This window comes from Schistocerca nitens, chromosome 3 (assembly GCF_023898315.1).
Source record: "Schistocerca nitens isolate TAMUIC-IGC-003100 chromosome 3, iqSchNite1.1, whole genome shotgun sequence".
NCBI classification, from domain to species: domain Eukaryota; kingdom Metazoa; phylum Arthropoda; class Insecta; order Orthoptera; family Acrididae; genus Schistocerca; species Schistocerca nitens.
Window position 1 is genome coordinate 889,489,143 of NC_064616.1, and position 23,695 is coordinate 889,512,837.

At 43.2% G+C, this 23,695-nt stretch overlaps 1 protein-coding gene across 4 annotated transcripts in view; it reads left to right on the forward strand.

Annotated features, from left to right (window-relative positions):
• Positions 1 to 23,695, forward strand: part of LOC126248940 (uncharacterized) — a 529,465-nt gene that overhangs the window by 465,988 nt on the left and 39,782 nt on the right. For 3 of the 4 annotated variants that reach the window (XM_049950454.1, XM_049950456.1, XM_049950455.1), the window contains 5 exons: positions 2,270 to 2,641; positions 5,446 to 5,595; positions 9,111 to 9,225; positions 23,130 to 23,368; positions 23,503 to 23,635. In XM_049950454.1, the coding sequence (XP_049806411.1) occupies positions 2,270 to 2,641; positions 5,446 to 5,595; positions 9,111 to 9,225; positions 23,130 to 23,368; positions 23,503 to 23,635 (1,009 nt within the window). The remainder of the gene's footprint in view (positions 1 to 2,269; positions 2,642 to 5,445; positions 5,596 to 9,110; positions 9,226 to 23,129; positions 23,369 to 23,502; positions 23,636 to 23,695) is intronic. The other variant, XM_049950457.1, reaches the window with a different exon arrangement.

Genomic DNA, 23,695 nt, shown 5'->3' on the forward strand with positions numbered 1-23,695 from the left:
TGGGCTTAAAAGACAGAGTTCTGTCTGGGTTAGAATGACTTAGTGAGATGGCACAGTGGTTGAAACACTGGAATCACTTTTGGGAGAATAGTGGTTCAAATCCATGTCTTATAGTTCTAATTTAGGGTTTCACGTTTTCCCAAAATCCCTTCTAACAAATTTTTGCTAAGGACATGGTCAATTTCCTTCCCCATCCTTGTCCATCCATCCATCCATCCGTCCGTCTAAATGTACCACTGCTTTTTCATTCTAATCTTGATTTGATTTAATCAGGGAGACAAAGCAACAGTCATCTTTGCCCACTTATTTAATCAGATGTAACAGAGTAACAAAGGTACAAATAAATGTGACATGGGGAATGAGTTGGATAGAGCAAGTATGGTAAAATAATGCTAAACTAATACGCTATGGTAGGTGCTGGTGAGGTTAAATTGAATGCTTGTCTGGTTGGTAAAACCCATTTAGTGTTAAAAAATGACTTTCCAACTTCAGACGCAACTGATGTATAGTAAATATGAGAGAAACTACCACTGGAATAAAAATCAAACATGGTTGGAGAATAAAAGTACAGTAGAGCATCGATTATCTGAAGTAATTGGGGGAAATGGGTGTTTGGAAAACTGGTTTGTTCGGATAATCGAACTGCACATCTTTATTTGCCAAAAAGAAGTACTGTACAGTAAATTTATTCATAAAAACAGGCATCTCTCTTAGTATTACAAAGTAACCTACAAAGGCAACTTCAGTAGGAATATATAGTAATAATCTCGTACTTGTCCCTCATAGAAAGGACAACACGTTTACGTTTTAAGCATTTTGTATCGTCAAGTTCACTTCTTCACGCAGCAGCACACAAGTGGTCGTAACAGAGAACAGAAGGTGACTGTTTGCACCGTGAGAAGCTCTTCTTGGAGGCGCGCAATCCTTCAAACTGCGCGGAGCGGCACGCCTCAACTCTAAGCTGGCGCAGCTGTTGCTGTGAACAGCTCTGATACTGCCGCTACTTCTACTGCCAGTGCCAAGCCGACAGAAGTGTGCTGATTGTTGAAACACAGCGACTGGCGGCTTAGCCGGTCAGCAGCGCCCTGTGAAGGTCCCATTAGGAGCAATGTTCTGCCGGCGGTGGCCCAGTGCGGCGACTACTGTGGGAAACTTCGTTTGGGAGTGAGGGGGATGATTGACAGCAGGGTGGGAGAGTAACAGGTGAGAGCGAGTACACAGTTCGGTTAAGCGGTCGTTCGGTTGACCGACGTTCAGATAATCGACGCTCCACTGTATATTCCTGCTGTGGAGACTTTGCCATGCAGACTTTTAACCCTAAAAGATAATTTTCTCTTTAGTTGTCATTGGCAGAAAGTCTCTACAAAAAAATCTTAAGTTAATGAAGAACAGACCTGATATACTATAAAAGGTGGACATCGGGGGGGGACTGATTATTTTCTATCTAACAGTTAATTTTATCTGAATTTTTATCTATTGAATACATGTAACATCTTGTTCATTTCCCCATCATCATAATCATCTCCCCCCCCCCCCCCCCCCCATATCTCTCTCTCTCTCTCTCTCTCTCTCTCTCTCTGTCTGTCTCTCTCTCTCTCTCTCTCTCTCTCTCTCTCTCTCTCTCTCTCTCTCTCTCTCTCTCTCTCTCTCTAATAGCATGACTGGATCATTGGGGGAATGCAACTTTTCATAAGCTTAATGGTGCCTATGCCTTTGCATGATGTTTTTGTGCTAGCTATTACTGCAAATTGTAATACCTTGCTTAAATGTGTGTGTGTACGTATAAATGGAAAAACTGTTGGAAATAAAAATTAACCACAATGTAAGAGAAGAAGTGTTTCTAATTCAGTTGAGACTGATTTCTAAGCTGGTGAGGATATTCTTATCTTCTCTCAATGTAAGTCTGTGATATCACTACAAGTGACTAGCATCCAGCAACAAATAAATGATTAATGAAACAAATTTTTCACAAATTTGTAGCATTTGAACCTCAGATTGTATACTAATTTTTTGTACTGATTAACCAAATACATATGTTTGCCTGTGCAAAAACTGCAGCTTATTTGGTTACTGTGCAGAGATAGCTACCCTCTCAGAGATTAGATAAAATTCTTGTGTTTAAATATGTGATAACATGATAAGGATCTACCTTGCCTGCTGTCAGTATCTCAGTTGCTCCAGCAACATGTACTCTTCTGTTGTAGAATGTGATGTTTATAGTGATGGAACAATCAACATTACTCGTTATTTTTCATGTAATCTTCCACAGGAGGAAATGAGGGATCCTGCTTGTGATTATGCTGAAGGACAGAAAGATGATGCCAGTCATGAAAACCAGAAATTCCTCACTTCTGGCTTGCAAAGAAATGATAAAGTAGCTGAAACTATGCTCAATGATAGAGTATGTGTAGCATCTTTTAATGAACTGAGTAATGTTGTGTATGAAGATCATCCAACTCAGAAGCAACCAGATTTGCAAGAAGAACCTGTCAAAAGTTTTCTTACAACAGAAATAGTTACCAAAGACTTAAAAAATTTAAGGCTGTCAGAATCTCCTGAAAAAAAGTCTGAGTCTTTTGCCAGTTCCACAGAAGAAATTATAGAATCTCCTATTAATGATAAATCTCAAATAATACATCAGGTGAGTGAACACTTTATGCTTGTCAGATTGTTATTTGGCATAAATAACCACTCAAAAAAGTGGATGGCTTGCAGAGTAATATGAATGACCTTCAGTGTGTTAATGGAAATGGAAATAAAATATTTGTAGCAAATGTTGTGTATAGCCTGTTGTTAACTTCTTTTGCCATTTGAGCAGGTACAGTAAATATATTTGTATATTTTAATGAAATTGTACTGTTTCTCAACATGTTCATAGAACACCTGAATCACTCTGATTATTATTGAACCACAGAATCAAAAATTACTGTACCCAAGAAAAATTTGATTGTAGCTCCCCTTTCCTTCTGAATATGCAACATATTGCCATGTTGAGACTCCCTGTTTATTTTATTACAGTTCATTTGATTCTAGTTATTTTACTACGAAAGACACATGGTTTAGTTGCTGGTAAAGAGGAGGATCCTGTCCAGATACAAACAGCCAGTAAATCAAAATAATTGGGACCAGTGTTTTTTGCATTGACCTCCTTCTGTAAAATATTCTGAGTTTGTGACCTACAATATTAGAATAAAGACTTAGCTTTGTATGCTAACCTCCATCTTCGTCAAGAACAACTGTTGTTATGCTGCCAGAGATCATGTCAGTGTCCATGATGCTAGTGGCACCTACTGGAATTTAAGCAACTCACAGAATTCCTCTGTGGCCTCTCAGTATTGAGAACCTGTTTCCATGCACCACTAATTTTTTGGCTGCTGTCCTGGTTAAGACTTCTTTTGTGGACAGTGTCCCAGTACTATGGTGTTCGGAAATACATTTTGTTTAATTAAACATAATTTTATGGTCATTTATGTGACTAAGAATGTGGTCAGATATCACTAATTTTTGTAAATTAGTGATTTTAATGTATTTGACATTCTGCAATGGATGGAAACTGGATTGATCAGTATAGTTGTTCTGATGCTGAGGAGAGGTGTTGTAAATTCCAGGGATCTTGATGTAAGACTGTCCTTAATGAAGTTCAGCTACACTCTTATCTTCTTGGGCAGCTGAAAAATCGTATCATTTGCCTTCTCTGTCTGGGATGCTAAGATTGGTTGTTCTTTATGAAGATGAAAACTGTTGCCATCAAGAGCTTGAGTTTTTATTCAAATTTGATGTGGCAGGAATATTGAATATTCGTATAAAATTTGAAAAACAGCTTAAATGTGTTACCTTCCACAAATGTGTTACCTTCCACAAATGTGTTACCTTCCACAAATGTGTTACCTTCCACAAATGTGTTACCTTCCACAAATGTGTTACCTTCCACAAATGTGTTACCTTCCACAAATGTGTTACCTTCCACAAATGTGTTACCTTCCACAAATGTGTTACCTTCCACAAATGTGTTACCTTCCACAAATGTGTTACCTTCCACAAATGTGTTACCTTCCACAAATGTGTTACCTTCCACAAATGTGTTACCTTCCACAAATGTGTTACCTTCCACAAATTTGTGTACAGTACTAAAATATGATGTGGTTCTGTTGGTTGTATAAATCAGATAATGCAACTTTAAAACATGGTAATTATCCAAAATAATAAACTAGCATAATGATTCCTTTCCTCTTCGTTACACAAACAGCCCCCCTCCTTCCACTGCTCCCCCCCCCCCCGCCCCCCCCCCCCCACACACACACACACACCCCTGACCTGACCTGTTCTGGCATTCATTCTATCTAATGTATAGCAGTTTGATATCAAACTGACTGTGTCAGTCACCTGAGTCATGATAATGTACTGGAACACCACTACAGAGTTTAATTAGTACAATGAAATAGAACACTTATTTATTGCAGCATACATGTAAACCATACCATCCAGTTCAGGTTATTCACATACGTGAATCTGCCCGGGCTAATAACTAAGTTCCATAACATAAGTCACTTCCAGAGGTACACCTCTCCAGAGACAAAGTCTGTTATCAACAACACTACTCCAAGAAGTGTGGCAGTTCCTATCCTTGTGGACTGTTCACTGTATGTGGCTTAATCCAGACTGGCAGCTGCTGTCTTCAGACTATTGCTAAGCTCGAATTCTAGAATCTCTCTCGACAAACTCTGGCTCTTGGTTCCTGCCTCCCAGTGACGAACTGCCGCTGACTCAATGGGCTGTAAACTGTAAAGTGACACATGTTAATGCCCTGAATCCATGCAATTGACTGTTGCAGCTTGCAATAACACAGGACCCACTCATTGGCTGTCCAAGTGGCGTAATGTCATTATCTTGCCTGGCCTCATGTGGATGTAGGCTACATTGACATGCCATAAGAGATGAAAGGGTGGGCTATCTGGCAGTAGCAGTGGTGTGGGACAGAAGACTATCCCATACTCAACCCTCTTACCCTTTTTGGGTGGCACCTTGTCCCATTCTCTAACCCAGCATTTCCACACTTACAGTGTCTGCCTAATTTTCTTCATTCTTCTGTTTCCTTTTGTGTGTAATTCAGGGAGAAAGATCATGAAGATTTGAAAACTTCAGAATCATCTTTTGTATCCACATATCACTATTAAACAAATACAGGCTTCTTCAAAGACAGAAATATCTTCAAATAAAAAGGAGTATTGAAAGGGTTTTGATACTGTAAATGAACAAAAAGTTCTGTCTATATCTGTGTCTGTGTGTGTGTGTGTGTGTGTGTGTGTGTGTGTGTGTGTGTGTGTGTGTTTGTTGTTGTTGTTGTTGTTGTTGTTGGGGGATGCCTGCATGTGCTTGCTGCTTTGTTTCTTCTCTCTCAAGAACTTAATGTCTGAAGAGTTAAATATCAGTTTTTTTTCCTACCAGATTCCACCACTAAATCTTTCAAGTGATATTGAAATTGTGGCTGGTCTCACATTTCCACTTGGCCCTGTAACAGCAGCAGAACCACCAAAGGAAAAGCCACCACCCCCGCCGCCACCTCAGTCCGATAGTGATGATGAACATGTACAGAGAGTGAGTAGTGAACTATATTTAATAGTAAAAGTGATCAGTGTCTTTAATGATCTGTTTTGTCTTCTTTCAAATCTTTTCCAACTTAAAACCCTCTTGTATTCCTGAAGAAGGAAGATAAAAGTTCTGAAATCTAGGTACAGTATGTCTCTACTTTAAAGTATTTAATTCAGCAAGTACTCAGCATTTTGCTTCCTTAAGGTAAGTACTAGCCAGAGTTTCTGTTGTACTGTAATTTTAATCAGCAGTGGAAACTCCAGGTAGGAATATAAATAATGTAGGAAAAGACTGATTGCTACTTACCATAAAGAAGAAACATTAAGTTACAGGCACACAATTAAAAGATACACACGTAAAGCTTTCAACTGCAGCCAACACACACACACACACACACACACACACACACACACACACACACACACACACACACACACTATGCATTCCAACTCCAGCATGTTTGGCCGGCATTCTGGCCTGACATGCTGGAGTTGGCAACTTGACGTGCCTTCTGTATTGTAATTTCATGGTTTCTGCAGCTGAATTTTTCCCCTGGATGCAATTGATATTCAGTATTTAACTCTCATATTTGCTTTGTTCAAGATACTAAGATTCTGTAACTTCATTTAGCTCTAGGTTCACACTTCAGATATAAGCATGTGTAACTTGCTTTTAGATGTATTGCTTTTATACTTGCAATTGTTAATTAACTGCTTGAATTTTAAAATATTCTTCAACAAGACATGCTATATTTTACCATATTATGACTAGGATTGTTATCAAATCCATATTTGTTTTTGTCTGCAGCAGAACTGGCACACAGGACAGGTTGATGAGTGTTAAAATGGTTATCTCTGATAACAAATGCAGACAGCCAACTAACAAAGATTGACTTGAGCTTGTTAACAGAAGATCTATTACCCTGTTTATTGTATTGCTCAATTAACTCACCCTGCTGATCACTGGTGCCTTGTAACTTCATTATGTTCTGTTCAACTTTTATCAGTATGGTTTATATTGATCAGAAATATGATTTAGATGCACTTCCATAATTATCTTTAGCACCTTCTTCATCAGGTCACATTGGCAATTCATTATCTCAAGTCTGTACAGTGCCAGGTAGCAATGGTCATCTACGGGCTTTCAGTAATCACCTGAATACTAATATGAGTAAGGTTCAAAGTGCGTATGTTGCTTAGCACAGCATCCCAGCTGTGCTCAAAATGGTCCGTATTACATGTCCATGCCTGCTACATATGTCGTCACATCTCTGGAGCCATCGGTGTAACAGTTTATCGTGGTTTTCAACTTAGGAACATCAACTTTTTGTTGAATGTACAGGCGTCCATTAGCACAAAACGCACTGCCCTGCATTTTTCTGTGCACTCCTGCCATATTATATGATGATGTAAACATGCTCTACCAGTCTCTTGTATCAATGTTTGAAATTACTTTTATTGCTAAGTAAGAACTGCAATATTTATGTTCTAACAGTTTATAATGCTGCAGCAGCATGGGTGCCAAACTTTAATCAGCAAGGTTATGAGAAACATAAACTTCTCATAGCAAATGTGAAATTTGAAGAAGTTGCTGCATAGTAGTTACATATTTTGAATTTCTTCAACTGATACTTTGGCAGTGTACCATTGTCGTTATGAAGAGAAATTTGAGGCTGCTCATTATGTTTGCTAGATAATGGCTGAAAGGTATATGTTTAGAATGTCTTGCTGAAATACTTCACTGTACAGGTTTGTTGCTAATATTTTTTATGTGGCATGTAGAAGAAAAATTTTCATATGGTGGAATGAAGAAACCAAATTTCTGAGAAGTGCCACCATAAAGTAAAATGCCAAGATCATTAACTGCACAAAGTTCTTCTACCTTAGCTCAGAAAGGTGAATCTGACTTAGTTTTAGTCTTTGAACAACAAAAACTTTCATGGGCTTAGGTTGCCAATCGCATTTGACAGAAGTTTTACATGTAAATAATAGATTTCAGCTACCAGTTGTCCTTTTGAAATTTTATTGACAGATCTAGATTTCAGTTAGAAACTAGCCATTCTCAATGCTAAGAATACAACAGGTACGTAGTTAGATGATGTCATAAAAAAGTTGTAATTAATGGCTTAACTCATATGGTTTGTATATTACATACATACCACTATCATTTTTGATCAATGCATGTAATGCCTGTTCATCAGGCTTCATCCGCAGTTAATTGAATACTAATGTTTGTGGAAGGTGGGCTGTGTGGAGAACACCTCGGTTGGTTACATGGCGCCATCTGTGTGAACTACATATAAACCTCAATGGAAGTAAACCACTTCAAATTTAATTACATAAAATGGAACATAAGTAAAATTCTTACATTGTTATCTGGCTTATTTCCTGTTTATCATCAAGTAATAAAATTTCCATGTTTACTCCTTGTGAGTCCGTTATTACTATTAGAACATTTAAATTATGTCAGGTGGGTAAAACTTTTTAAATTTTTAAAAACATTTTTTAAATTTATAAAACACTGGAAGGCATGTGCTGTATACATCTATTGGTTGATATATTTAAGCCATATTTATTTTTATATTATGTCTCCCTTTATTAAAACATAAAAAGTATATTGTTAGTCATATTTACTAAATAGTTCATAGATGGCGCCAAACATCAGTCAGATGCATGGTTATCACAATTTGGCTATTCCGCTATAGATATAGAGGGTGCTAACCTCTTTCTTCCTTAAAGCCAATTTTCCTTGTAAGTGTAAAACAACCAGTATATGGAATTGCTGTTAATAATACTGTTTATGCATATGACCTAACCTATCATGGAAGAAGTTCTGTTGGTTCAGAATTATACTCATTGTACTCGTATAGTGTAATGCAAATGGTTGCTACATATTGGCAAGACGGTAGCTGTTACCTCGTTCCCCCTGGGTCAAACCCTACACCAGTTCCCAGCAACAAGTCCTCAAACATCCCAGAACTGTGCATTTTTCACAACAACCTGATCATTAATCAGGTTGATGCCGGTATTTTTGTGACGGCAGAATTCTGAACCAACAGAACAGTCACTGCGTGCAACAGCCTTTGAATGGAGGGTAACCTGATGAAGAAGTTTTACATAATTTCCCATACAAATTTAGAAGATTCTAGAGTAGCCAGACAGTTTCACCTTAGTACACCGTATAAAATCATGGAAATATCTCTGAATGCACATAGTGAATTTCATATTATTAAAGATGACATGACACCTAGACGGCTTGCATACTCAAATGTCTAGTGATTTGTTTCTGTGTAGGCTAGGATAATAGGTTGAACAGGAAATAGCAACAAAACTTGAACATGGATTGCACCCTGCACCCGTTTGAAATGTTGACTGAGTAGTTGCTCTTCCATTATCTTACCACACTCCTACTTCAACAAAGGTGCACTGTAAAGTTATCTACTCTGTTACATGGACTAAGTGAAAATTTACTTAGTCTTAAAGATTTTACGTAGCTAGTTTTACATTTTTGTTCATTTCTAGGGCAGAGGGCTTCAGAGGATTGACTCCACTAAGAGAATAAAGAAAGAAATCAGAAGAAAACGCACCAATTTTTTGGGTATTGAGGGGAATGCTGATGACAGTTACTTGGAGCCAGGTAGGTAGCACTTCAGTTACTCAATTTTATATCGTAATATCTTTCTTACATTTGATTTATAGTACTGATAGAAAAGTTGCAAAAATGTGTTGTTTCAGATGTTAAAGTGAGCATTTCATTACAAAAAAAGATATTGTAGGAGTTTGCATGTAGTATTCTTAAGTCAAGAATGCTCTGACAAAATGGAAATAAGGATCATGACTGTAATTCCGAAAACTTGGCTTAATACATTTATGTTCACCACAGTGATATTATATGCCAAAATATTACTGCATTGGATGTTACTCTATAAAAACATGGTAAATGCCTAATTTACTACATTTTGTACCCTCAGTGTTGACACTTTATCTTATGGTAAAAGAAGATTCATAAGACAACCCCCACCCCCCGTGGGTCCGGGGGTAAGAATAGGCCCAAGGTATTCCTGCCTGTCGTAAGAGGCAACTAAAAAGACCTGCACACATTTCGGCCTTTGTGATCATCCCCTGTAAGGTTTGATGTCCGTTTTTCAAAATTTTCCCAAAGAGCGAGCCAATTGGGCAAGGGCACCTTACATGGTGCACAGTATCCATTGTGCATTGAGATCTTTAGCCCACATTCTCGTCGTGGCATTGCAGTCCTGCTCATCTCTTGAGCAAGGACGCCTTCCTGGGTGTGTTCCTCCACCCACTATGCAGTGTCGTTTTATGTGCTTATGATGACCATAGACTTCTTTGTACCTCATATCCAGCATGGTAGCCAGTCCGTTGTGGTGGGGCCACCATGTCATCTCCAAAGTCTGGACAAAAATCAGATGTCTATTTGGGTACAGGCCCCAACAGGTGTCCGTGGCATTACCATCAATGGCGTGCTATGTACCGACGCAAACATGAGTGCCGAGCACTTCGCTGAACACTATGCTTGAGCCTCTGCATCGGAGAACTAACTCCCCCCCCTCCCAGCCTTTTGCACCCACAAACAGCGGATGGAAAGGAAAGTTCTCTTGTTCTCTGCATGCCATAGTGAACCCTATAATGCCCCATTTACAGAGTGGGAGCTCCTCAGCGCACTTGCACATTGCCCTGACACAGCTCCTGGGCCGGATCAGATCCACAGTCAGGTGATCAAACATCTCTTGTCTGACTACAAGTGCTATTTCTGTGTCATCTTCAACCGGATCTGGTGCAATGGCATCTTTGCATCACAATGGCAGGTGAACACCATCATTCTGGTGTCCGCAGCTCGTGGTCTTGCGGTAGCGTTCTCGCTTCCCGCGCACGGGGTCCCAGGTTCGATTCCCGGCGGGGCCAGAGATTTTCTCTGCCTTGTGATGACTGGGTGTTGTGTGTCTTTCATCATCATTTCATCTCCACCGACACGCAAGTTGCCGAAGTGGCGTCCACTCGAAAGACTTGCACCAGGCGAATGGTCTACCCGACGGGAGGCCCTAGCCACACGGTATTTCCACTTCCATTGCCATCATTCTGGTGCTCACACCCATCAAAAACTCACTTGATGTGGATAACTATCAGCCCATCAGCCTCAACAACATTGTTTGTAAGCTGCTGGAACGTATGGTATGTCAACGGTTGAGTTGGGTCCTGGAGTCACGTGGCCTACTGGCTCCATGTCAGGGCGGCTTCCTCCAGGGTTGCTCTACCACTGATGATCTTGTGTCCGTCGGGTCTGCCATCTGAACAGCCTTTTCCAGATGCCAAAACCTTGTTGGCATCTTTTTTGATCCATGCAAAGCTTATGACACCACCTGGTGACATATCCTTGCCGAATTATACGGGTGGGGTCTCTGAGGCCTGCTCCCAATTTTTATCCAGAATTTCCTGTCGCTCTGTACTTTCCGTGACAAAGTTGGTGCCTCCCATAGTGCCCCCCATATCCAGGAGAATTGGGTCCCGCAGGGCTCTGTATTGAGTGTATCACTATTTTTAGTGGCCATTAATGGTCTAGCAGCAGCAGCAGCAGCAGCAGCGGCAGCAGCTGTAGGGCCGTCCATCTCATTCTCTCTGTATGCAGACGCCTTCTGCATTTCATACTGCTCCACCAGCACTGGTGTTGGTGAGCGGTCCCTACAGGGAGCCATCCACAACACAGTCATGGGCTCTCGCCCACAGCTTCCAGTTTCCGGCCACTAAGTCGTGTGTCATGCACTTTTGTCGGCATCATACCATTCATCCGGAACCAGAACTTTACCTTCATGATGATCCACTCACTGTAGTGGAGACATATTGATTCTTAGGACTGGTTTTTGATGCCTGATTGACTTGGCTACCTCACCTTCGTCAGCTTAAGCAGATGTGTTGACAGCACCTCAGTGCCCTCCACTGCCTAAGCCACACCAATTGGGGTACAGATTGCTCTACTGTGCTGCAGCTTTACAAAGACCTTGTTCAATCCCGCCTTGACTGTGGGAGTCTGATCTATTGTTCGGCAGCGCCCTCAGTGTTGCGTGTACTCGACCCAGTGCACCACTGTGGAGTTCGCCTAGCGATGGAAGCTTTTAGAACGAGTCCGGTGACAATTGTCCTGGTGGAGGTCGGAGTCCTGAGTCCTTCCATTCAGATCCAACATGCACAGCTGTTTGCCAGTTGCATTGGACACATTCGTAGTTCTCCTAAGCATCCGAATTACCGTCTCCTTTTTCCACCTGCAGCAGTTCATCTCCTGCATCGACAGCTCAGGTCAGGGCTAATGATTGCGGTTCGCATGTGATCCCTTCTGTCTGAACTGGAGTCCACATCCCATCCATGTCCATCCACATACACCTCCGTGGTGTACACCTAGCCTGCAGATTCGTCTGGACCTTTCACATGACCCTAAGGACTCAATTACTCATGCCACTCTCTGCTGTTACTTCCGCTCGATTCTTGACGTGTTCTGGGGCTCTGAAGTGGTTTACACCGACAATTTGATGGCTGATAGTCATGTTGGCTTTGCCCACGTCCAGAGGCCATTTTGAACAGCATTTCTTGCCTGATGGCTGCAATGTATTCACTGCAGAGCTGGTGGCAGTCTCTCATGGTTGCCTGGGGCATGAACGGATCTACTGAAGTCAGTATATCCGTTCATGCCCCAGGCAATCATTTCTTCTGTGTACTGACTCCTTGAGTAGCCTACAAGCTATCGACCAGTGCTACCCTTGCCATCCTTTGGTAGCGTCCATCCAGAAGTCCATCTGTGCACTTGACCGGTCCCTTCATTCAGTCGTGCTTGTGTGGGCCCCAGGTCACATCGGCATCCCAGGCAATGAACTTGCTGACAGGCTGGCCCAACAAGCTATGCGGAAACCATTTCTGGAGATGGGCATCTCTGAACCTGATCTGCATTCTGACTTCTGCCGCCGGGTTTTTCGGCTTTGGGAGACGGAATGGTATAACAGTACAGACAACAAACAGTGTGTCATTAAGGAGTCTACGAATGTGCGGAAGTCTTCCATGCGGGCCTCTCACAGGGAATCAGTCATCCTCTGTTGGCTCCACATTGGCCACGCTTCGACGACCCACGGTTACCTTCTGCGCCATGAAGACCTGCCTGAGTGTCGGTGTGGCACCCAGTTGACAGTGGACCATATTCTGATGCACTGCTGCACTTTGACTGCCCAATGACGAAATATTGGGTTACCGGACTTGTTGCTGCTAATTTTATCTGACAACGCCTCATTGGCTGATTTATTTTTATGTTTTATTCGTGAGGGTGGGTTTTATCATTATCCATCCATCCATCCATAACTAGGCAATCCAATTTTAAGTTCTCAGCAATAGGTTTACCTATCCCCAAAACTTGACACTTGACTGCATCGTTAACTGTTTTTTATGGGCATACTACTGTTGTAGATGATATATTTGTACAGTACCAAAATAGAACAATTGTCCTTAATCAAAATTTAAAGAGAGCCCATTGTTACAACAAATAGTTCATAATATTGACAGAAAAATTATTTGCTCCATTTGTCTGCTATAATGGGTATAGAAATATAAGAATTCCCATCTTATTTCAAATAAAATTGTGAATTACTGGTAATATTGTGAGAGGCTGTTCACGACAAAAGATGGATGGTGCACTGTGCCAGTGTTGTGCTGAACTAAAACATTTACCCGCATGCACCTTGGTGCATTCAACATTTTCTATGGGAGCTTACAAGAGTAAAGCTGTAATTGCTATAGTGAATATGTTGCAGTGCATGAACCTAGGTAAACATAGTTTTGTAAATAAACTGCTATTCATACTGTTCATAATAAGTTATCCTTTGGTAGTTTCTGATATATTCAACAGATCCACTGAGAGAGTCTAAAGTGTTACATTGTCATTGTTTCTCGATAAACAACAGCTGGTAAATGAACCAATGAATGGCTGAATGTGTGATTCATTTGATCATTCTCCAGTTTGAATCATTTGTCTTAGGCTATTTATTGAAAAGCAAAGTACTTCTGTTGGGATATTTTTAACCAATTGACTGCTGCAGAAGCAGCTGCTGCATGCTGTCTTGAATTATGTCATTATCAATTTTGGGCCACTTGTGCAGAGTGTCTTGTGCTCAGGCTGTTACTAGTATTACTAGGTACAAAGTTAGCTGAGCAGCCTGTCTTTCTCAGCTCTGAACATCTTTTCTACTGCAGGCAGTGATTACGCTTGTCATTAGTTTCACAACTGCTGAGGCAAAACTAAATACACAGCTCATAACAAATATTCAGACTGTTAATTCCTTACCTCCTGGTTTTGACATTACAGTAACCAGTTTTTGGAGAAGCTTCATAGATCTTAAAACTTTTTTCACTAAGAACTACATGTTTGTTAGCAGTTTCCTACACAATTTTAATAAGCTGTTACGAAAGTGATTTGTAATCACCAAATCATTTCAGTTGTTCATTATTCTTTCTCTTGTATCTAATCATAGAACCTACTGTTCTGTGTCTATTCCTAAGGGCTGTAGTTAAAGAAATAAAAAAATGGTTCAAATGGCTCTGAGCACTATGGGACTCAACATCTGTGGTCATAAGTCCCCTAGAACTTAGAACTACTTAAACCTAACTAACCTAAGGACATCACACACATCCATGCCCGAGGCAGGATTCGAACCTGCGACCGTAGCAGTCGCGCGGTTCCTGACTGAGCGCCTAGAACCGCTAGACCACCGCGGCCGGCTGTTAAAGAAATAAACAGATGTTTTAATAGTTATGTGGATAGTTTTGGTTCATGATAGACTACTGTTCAAATAATCCTGTTTCTGATGCTGGCTGTGATAGGACAGGACTTTGTGTTGTTCTGCAAAGCATTCTAGTGATTCATACAGTGCAAAAGATAAACAGACAATATATTACATTACTTTACCACATCAGCATTCACTGTGAACCACAGTAATAACCAATGAATGTTACCTGTTCAGTAGCTTTGTTCCTTAGACTGTAGCAGATGGAGTGCTTAGTCACAGGATGAACACACATTAAGTATCTATAACCCACACTTTGTGTAAACTGTAAGGTGACAAAACTTTCATCATTCTGTTCTGTGGCTTATCAAACACTGGCTTTGGTTCAAATGTCTTCCTGTGACCCAGACAGACCACAGTCTGCAACTGAGTTACCAGAGATTCTAACGTCTTTCTGTGCTGATTATTTCAGGAGTTCTGGCTTTGATGCTCAAGTTTTTGTTCTTTCAGGTACCCCACAAAATAAATACCCCCCCCTGCGGGTCCGGGGATTAGAATAGGCCCGAGGTATTCCTGCCTGTCGTAAGAGGCGACTAAAAGGAGTCCATCCCCCTCACGGGGGTAGTTAGCGCCTGCGTCCGGAGACGGACGGTTTCACGACCTATAATCGTGGTCTTTTTGGTTTTTCACTTCTCGTTTCTTCCTTCCTTTTGTTGGTTCCTTTCTTTGCTCTTCTCCACTTCACTGTCTTCCTTACTCTTTCCCTTGACTTCTCCTTGCCTTCTCATTGCCTTCTTCTCCTTGCCTTCTCATTGCCTTTTTCTCCTTGCCTTCTCATTGCCTTCTTCTCCTTGCCTTCTCCTTGCCTCCTTCTCCTTGCTTTCTCATTGCCTTCTTCTCCTTGCCTTCTCTGGTCTCCGCCTCGGCGTTTGAGACAGTCTGTCCTCTTTCTCCCTCTCTCTTCTTTTTCCTCTTCTTCCTTCCTCCCTGTGCGTGTCTGAAGGCCGACCCACGCGTTCGCACGCGTAGCCGGTGACGGGGTAACGCGTAAGTCCCCGCCCTGGGTAGACATGTAAGGCACGCGCGTACCCCCTGGTAAAGGCCAGGCCCGGGGAGGGGTGATTGCCTGAGCTGATACCTTCTGACCATGCCGATTGGTCCCTCCGTCTGTTTCTCGGGAGGTGTGACCTGAGGTGTAAACATTCACCTAAGGCGGGAGTGCCCTCTGAGAGGGTCCCCACAAGGAAGGAGCGCGCCATCGGAGACGCTGGCAATCATGGGGGATTCCTCCGCAATGGATTCTACTCCATCGCTTTCGACTTCGACCCATAAACGGAAACGTGACCAGCCAACAGTGACAAAAATACTACCGCCTGCCCCACAGTTCCTCGTCGTTTCTCGATCTGAGGACGGAAAGGATTTTTCCTCTGTCAACCCTTTCGTTATCCAGAAGGGCGTAGATGCCATAGCCGGATCTGTCAAATCTTGTACCAGGTTGCGTAACGGTACCTTATTACTAGAAACTGAGAGCGCCTTTCAGGCACAAAAACTGCTTCGGGCCACACTCCTGTACACATTCCCTGTCCGGGTGGAGGCTCACCGAACTTTGAATTCGTCTCGTGGTGTGGTCTACACTAGATCCCTCGACGGTTTGACTGACGAGGAGATTCAATCTTTCCTCGCTGAGCAGGGCGTGACGGCTGTCCATCGGGTCATGAAAAAGGTCAACAATGACCTTGTACCGACCCGGACACTTTTCTTAACCTTCGATAGTGTTAAGCTGCCATCGCGCATCAAGGCGGGCTACGAGGTTATTTCTGTTCGCCCCTATGTCCCGACACCTACGCGCTGCTACCAGTGTCAGCGTTTCAATCACACTCGACAGTCTTGTTCCAATGCGGCTAAATGTGTCACTTGTGGCAGGGGTGCCCATGAGGGTGACTGTCCACCTCCGTCTCCTCGTTGTGTGAACTGTCAGGGTGACCATGCCGCATCCTCCCGCGACTGTCCTGTCTATAAGGAAGAACGCTGTATCCAGGAAATTAGAGTCAAAGAGAAAGTGTCCACCTCGGCTGCTCGCAAGCTATTGGCTAGTAGGAAGCCCACGCTGCTCCCAGCGGGGAAATACAGCACTGTCCTCGCCTCTCCTCGGACTACCCGGGAGGTCGCAACCCAGACATGCGATCTGACCTTCAGCACCACGGTCGTCCGTTCGGCCAGTGCTAAGATCGCGCGGTCGACGTCTCCTCTTCGTCCCATCACCCCACAGACACCAGCCCCTTCATCAGCTTCTGCTAAGACGAAGACCCAGAAGTCAGATGCACGGGCCTTCAAGAAGGAACCGTCCCGTGCAGACTTCCTACGTACCTCGACCTCCCAGCCTTCGTCCGGTACTTCCACCAAACGACCATCCAAGAAGGCTAATAGGAAGCACAGTTCTCCTTCTCCGCCACGGCGCATTTCTTCTCCTGCGCCACCCAGCGGTTGCCGCCCCAGGCCGTCATCCCTTTCGCCTGGCCGCACCGCTGGTAGCCGAACATCTGGCCGTTCACCGGCGGAGGAAGCTCCCCCTCCCGGCCATCTTCCCAAGATGGCCGATGAACCTATAGAACCAATGGACGATGACTGTCCGCCTACTGATAGCGGCGGCAGTGCTCGCTCGAAGCCAGGCCCTCAGCGGCCTTCGAGGTGACCCCTTCTCTCATCTTCCTTTTCTTCCGATGGCACTTATTAACTGGAATATTCGCAGCGTTCGCTCCAACCGAGAGGACTTGAAGTTGCTGCTCCGCTCGCATCGTCCGCTCGTCGTAGCCCTCCAGGAAACGAAGCTACGCCCATGCGATCCAATTGCCTTGGCACACTACACCTCTGTGCGTTTTGACCTACCCCCTGTGGTAGGTATCCCAGCTCATGGAGGGGTTATGTTGCTGGTCCGGGATGATATTTACTACGATCCCATCACGTTGCACACCGGCCTGCAGGCAGTTGCCATCCGCATTACTCTCCCCGCTTTTACATTTTCCATTTGTACCGTTTACACTCCATCGTCGTCTGCCGTTACCAGGGCAGACATGATGCAACTTATTGCTCAGCTACCTGCACCATTTTTGTTAACTGGAGACTTCAATGCCCACCATCCTCTTTGGGGCTCTCCAGCATCCTGCCCGAGGGGCTCCTTGTTAGCAGACCTTTTCAACCAGCTCAATCTTGTCTGCCTCAATACTGGCGCCCCTACTTTTCTTTCGGACACATCTCATACCTATTCCCATTTAGACCTCTCTATATGTACTCCCCAACTTGCACGCCGGTTTGAGTGGTATGCACTTACTGATACATATTCGAGCGACCACTTCCCGTGTATTATCCATCTCCTGCAGCATACTCCCTCTCCGTGCTCCTCTCGTTGGACCATCTCCAAGGCAGACTGGGGGCTCTTCTCTTCCAGGGCGACCTTTCAGGATCAAACCTTCACAAGCTGCGATCGTCAGGTCGCACACCTCACGGAAGTCATTCTCGCTGCTGCTGAATATTCCATCCCTCACCCTACCTCTTCTCCACGTCGCGTACCGGTCCCCTGGTGGACCGCAGCATGTAGGGACGCTCTACGTGCTCGTCGACGTGCTTTACACACCTTTCAACGCCACCCTACAGTGGCGAATTGTATTAATTATAAACGATTACGTGCTCAGTGTCGTCGTATTATTAAAGAAAGCAAGAAAGCCAGCTGGGCTGCTTTCACCAGCACCTTCAACAGTTCTACTCCTTCTTCTGTTGTCTGGGGTAGCCTGCGCCGGCTATCTGGCACTAAGGTCCACTCCCCAATTTCTGGCTTGAAGGTCGCGAATGAAGTCCTTGTGGCCCCTGAGGCTGTCTCCAATGCCTTCGGCCGCTTTTTCGCCGAGGTTTCGAGCTCCGCTCATTACCACCCTGCCTTCCTCCCCCGCAAACAGGCCGAGGAGGCTAGGCCACGTGACTTCCGCTCCTCGAATTGTGAAAGTTATAATGCCCCATTCAGCATGCGGGAACTCGAAACCGCACTAGGCCGATCACGGTCCTCCGCTCCAGGGCCTGATTCTATTCATATTCAGATGCTGAAGAACCTTTCTCCTGCGGGTAAAGGTTTTCTTCTTCGTACATACAATCGCATCTGGATTGAGGGACATGTTCCCGCATGCTGGCGCGAGTCTATTGTTGTCCCGATTCCTAAGCCGGGGAAGGACAAGCACTTGCCTTCCAGTTATCGACCTATCTCGCTTACCAGCTGTGTCTGTAAAGTGATGGAGCGAATGGTTAACTCTCGATTGGTTTGGCTGCTCGAGTCTCGCCGCCTACTTACCAATGTACAATGTGGATTTCGAAGGCGCCGCTCTGCTGTCGACCATCTGGTTACCTTGTCGACCTTCATCATGAATAACTTCTTGCGGAAGCGCCCGACCGCGGCTGTGTTCTTTGATTTGGAGAAGGCTTACGACACCTGTTGGAGGGCGGGCATTCTCCGCACCATGCATACGTGGGGCTTTCGCGGTCGCCTCCCTCTTTTTATTCGTTCCTTTTTAATGGATCGACAGTTTCGGGTACGTGTGGGTTCTGTCCTGTCCGACACCTTTCGCCAGGAGAATGGGGTGCCACAGGGCTCAGTTTTGAGCGTCGCTCTCTTCGCCATCGCGATCAATCCAATAATGGATTGCCTCCCAGCTGATGTATCAGGCTCCCTTTTCGTGGACGATTTTACCATCTATTGCAGCGCGCAGTGTCCACGTGTCTTGGAGCGCTGTCTTCAGCGTTCTCTTGACCGTCTTTACTCCTGGAGTGTCGCCAATGGCTTCCGTTTTTCTGCCGAGAAGACGGTCTGTATTAACTTCTGGCGCTACAAAGAGTTTCTCCCACCGTCCTTACGACTCGGTCCCGTTGCTCTCCCACTCGTGGAGACAATCAAATTTTTAGGCCTTACCTTTGACAGGAAACTTAGCTGGTCTCCACATGTGTCATATTTGGCCGCCCGTTGTACCCGTTCTTTAAATGTCCTCCGTGTTCTCAGTGGTATGTCGTGGGGAGCGGATCGAACCGTCCTACTTCGTCTATATCGGTTGATCGTCCGCTCCAAGCTGGATTATGGGAGCTTCGTATACTCCTCTGCACGGCCATCCATCTTACGCCGCCTCAACTCCATACAACATCGGGGTTTACGACTTGCGATCGGAGCATTTTATACCAGTCCCGTAGAGAGTCTTCATGCTGACGCTGGCGAATTGCCACTCACCTACCGGCGCGATATACTGCTTTGTCGGTATGCCTGTCGGCTACTGTCAATGCCCGACCATCCTTCTTATCGTTCCTTTTTTGACGACTCTCTTGACCTTCAATACGGGTTGTATGTCTCTGCCTTGCTACCCCCTGGAGTTCGCTTTCGTCGCCTCCTTCAACACCTTCATTTTTCACTTCCTGCAACCTTTCGAGTGGGCGAGAGCCGCACGCCACCTTGGCTCCAGGCTCAGGTCCGCGTTCACCTCGACCTCAGCTCGCTCCCAAAAGAGGTCACCCCCGGTTCGGTCTACCACTCCCGTTTTTTGGAACTTCGTTCGAAGTTCAACAACATGACTTTCATTTATACGGATGGCTCTAAGACCAATGACGGGGTCGGGTGTTCCTTTATTGTCGGGGCACAAAGTTTCCAATACCGGCTCCATGGCCATTGTTCGGTCTTCACAGCTGAGCTCTTTGCCCTCTACCAGGCTGTTCTGTACATCTGCCGCCACCGACATTCTGCTTATGTCATCTGCTCAGATTCCCTGAGCGCCATCCAGAGCCTCAGTGATCCGTACCCGGTTCACCCTTTCGTACACCGGATCCAACGTTCTCTTCAGCAGCTGGTGGACGTCGGTACGCCGGTTAGCTTTATGTGGGTTCCTGGCCATGTCGGTATCCCTGGGAACGAAGCTGCAGATGCCGCGGCCAAGGCTGCGGTCCTCCAGCCTCGGACAGCTTCTTGTTGTGTCCCTTCGTCCGATTTTAGCAGGGTCATTTGTCGGCGCGTTGTGTCGCTGTGGCATGCCGATTGGGCTGCACTTACCGACAACAAGCTTCGGGCCTTAAAACCTCTTCCCGTGGCTTGGACGTCCTCCTCACGCCCTTCTCGGCGGGAGGAGGTCGTTTTAGCAAGGTTAAGAATTGGACACTGCCGGTTCAGCCATCGCCATCTGCTGACGGCTGCGCCGGCGCCGTTCTGCCCATGTGGGCACTTGCTGACGGTTCGTCACATTTTAATGTCCTGTCCCGATCTTAAAACACTGCGCCTCGATCTTAACCTGCCTACTACTTTAGATGCCATTTTAGCGGATGACCCACGAGCAGCTGCTCGTGTTCTTTGTTTTATCAATTTGACAAACCTCGCTAAGGACATTTGATGATGTTTTTTAATCCTATGCCTGTCCGTCTGTCTTTTATTGTGTTTTCCCTTTTAGTTGTTGTTGTCAACTTGTGCCTCGCGGTGCATTCTTAGAGCAGTCAGGGCGCTAATGACCATTGAAGTTGTGCGCCCGAAAACCACAAAAAAAAAAAAAAAAAAAAAAAAAAAAAAAAAATAAATACCACAAAATCTGAAATATTGAAACTTTCCTCTCATTCTGCTAGCACAGTAATTAATCCATAGAACACTTTCAAAACTAAAATATTTATAAGTCGGCATAGTAAATAAGTAATTTACTAGTGTGTTTCCTATAAGTGGGCACAGTAACTTGTATATAGGAAAACTTAAAAGCCAGTATGTTAAGGTGTATACTTTGTGTTTATATATGAATTGTTTCCTATCAGAAATAGACAATTACTTCAGTGTCTTTCACAAAATATTTGTTTTAGAACCTGAAACAAAAAGTGCCTGGACTTCTTGTCATAGTAATTCATCTTTTGAGAAGTTTCAAAATCGTTATTTGAATGCTATTTATGTGCACTACATGTATTTTCCATCTTATGTTTTGTTATAAATTTCAAACTGGCATTGATAAAGTTAAATGCTTCACTGCGTTTGGCTTTTGTGTATTATATGTTGTTGTTATTTAAATAATTTTAATAGTACTAGCAGATTTCCAATATAACTGATTTTCTCAGTATTTTCTCCTGTTTTAAGTCACAGAACAAGGTACAAAAGGTGATGGTTGATTCCATGTTTGTTTGAACCTGTATCTGGCTTCTTGGAGATGTTGTTTTGAGAATACAGTGCATCTATGCATTAGCATAATTTTCCTAGAGTCTTTCTGTCATACAACATTTTGAATTTTTGGAAAATGCTTCCCAGTATATAAAAGAATATGCTCATAATTAGGACACATTAATCTGTCAGATTTTCTAAAAGTTTTGTGAGTAGACGAAATTCTGTTGTCAACACATTTCACCCAGTTACCATTTAGTTGAGGGAATGAGAAACCAAATTTTTCTTCAGTACATCCTGCAATTTTGATGTGTTACACCTGCTTCTAAAACCAAAAGCACAGGCAGAGTGTTCTTGGTTGTGCAACTTAAGGGATGTCTCGACAAAAACTAATTTTAAATATAAAAACTGACTTTGTATGCATCATTTGAAAGATAAACACCTTTTAAAATACAATAAACTTTAGTCAGTGAAAAGCTTCTGCTAAAGATACAATTCACTGTGGATGTCTTTCAAACTATGCTAACAATGTTTCTGATTTCAAATAAATGTCTTTGACATACTAGCAGATTTGCTACTGAAGTGAAGAATTCTCAAAAGGAACACACAACAGATGCACGAGTGTTAAGACATTCACAGCAACTTGTCAAGGGTATTGTGTTTTGTCTCTTAACGTTCCACAGTAGTTAAAAGGAGATAAGATATATTTATACTGTTAAAGTCCAAATGATAGGCGCACACACACACCTTGAAAGGACAATTTTTTGTTTTGACCATTCTGAATAACACTACACTTTATCAGACTATATTTAAATAACCTGAGAGGCACAGCTACTATTGCTATATTTTTTTTCTGACTATATCCTGTTGGTGACTTTCAGGACATAACGTTACTTGGTAGTACAGAATGTTTTACTTCTTTTCTTCCCACCCTGAGTGTTCCCTGTGTACCATCTCTTATCTTCAGTAGTTTTTACTCGGCTTTGATAACAACCATTTGCTGCCTGTTGCTTTGAGAACTTTGTTCTTTATTTAGGCTTTATTATTCATGTGCACCCATTTCTCTTTTTCTGTTCACTCTCTTAGTTTCACCTTTTTTTCACCATTCCTGATAACTTATTTCACACTAAGATTGTGTATTTCTTTTTCAATCTGTGGTTTGGTTTCTTTTGTGATCTCGGGTTTCTTTTTTAAATTTAACCCACATGGAGAGTCTCATGTACTATTAAAATTTTATTGCTGTTTCTTCCTCTTCAAGGCACTAGGGATAAAGTTAAAATTGTGTTAAGTAAAAAAAAAAAAGTTTCTTCCTGCTTTTCAGTTTAGCTTTTGTCTGGTCTGTGACTGCTTTTCTTAATTATTTAATGCTTTCTGCCAACTGCCATGCATTTCCACTATTGTAACAATATAGTAAGTCTTACATAAAGTATGATAGGCTTTAGGTCAAAATTTAAAGATCGTCTACAAGGACAGTAGGAAGAGAGAAATCTGGATAGATAGTTGGCCATGTATTGTAAATACTTATTACACAAATTGAGAGTAATTGTGCACAAGACAAGAGCTGCAAATTCTACCAAATATTCTCTCTTCATAAATTTTACCTTCAAAATTTTGTTTCAGAACTAAAAGTTGCACCACCTCCAGATATGACAACATTTTTGATGAAGGAACAGCGGCTACAGAAACAACTGTACAGACAATCAATCTGTTCAGAATCAGACTCAAACCTTGGTGAGACCACTGACAGTCGCGATTCTGGTGTTGAGCTGGAGAAAGGAAATCCTGATGATATATGGGTTCCGAAGCCATCATCAACACCTGATGTTCTATCATTAGAACACAGCCGTCAGAATAGTGAGGTTAGTCTCTCCCCCCCCCCCCCCCCCACCTCATGCCCACCCTCTACCCCACCATTCCAACCCCCAAAGATATTGGTTAATGCAGTTAGACCTCATTTGCATTTACTACATTTCATTCTGTTATTTTATTTCAGATTTACGGAACTGCAAGTATTGCCTCAGAGGATGATGAAATAGCCAAAAAAGAAAGAGAAATAATAGAAACTCTGGAAAAAGAAGAGCAATGGCAACATGGACATAGTCCTCATAATCATGAAGAGAATATCGGTTTGTGCCAACAAAAGCATATTACTTGTTCTGTTAAATTCTGTTTAATTGGTGTCACAA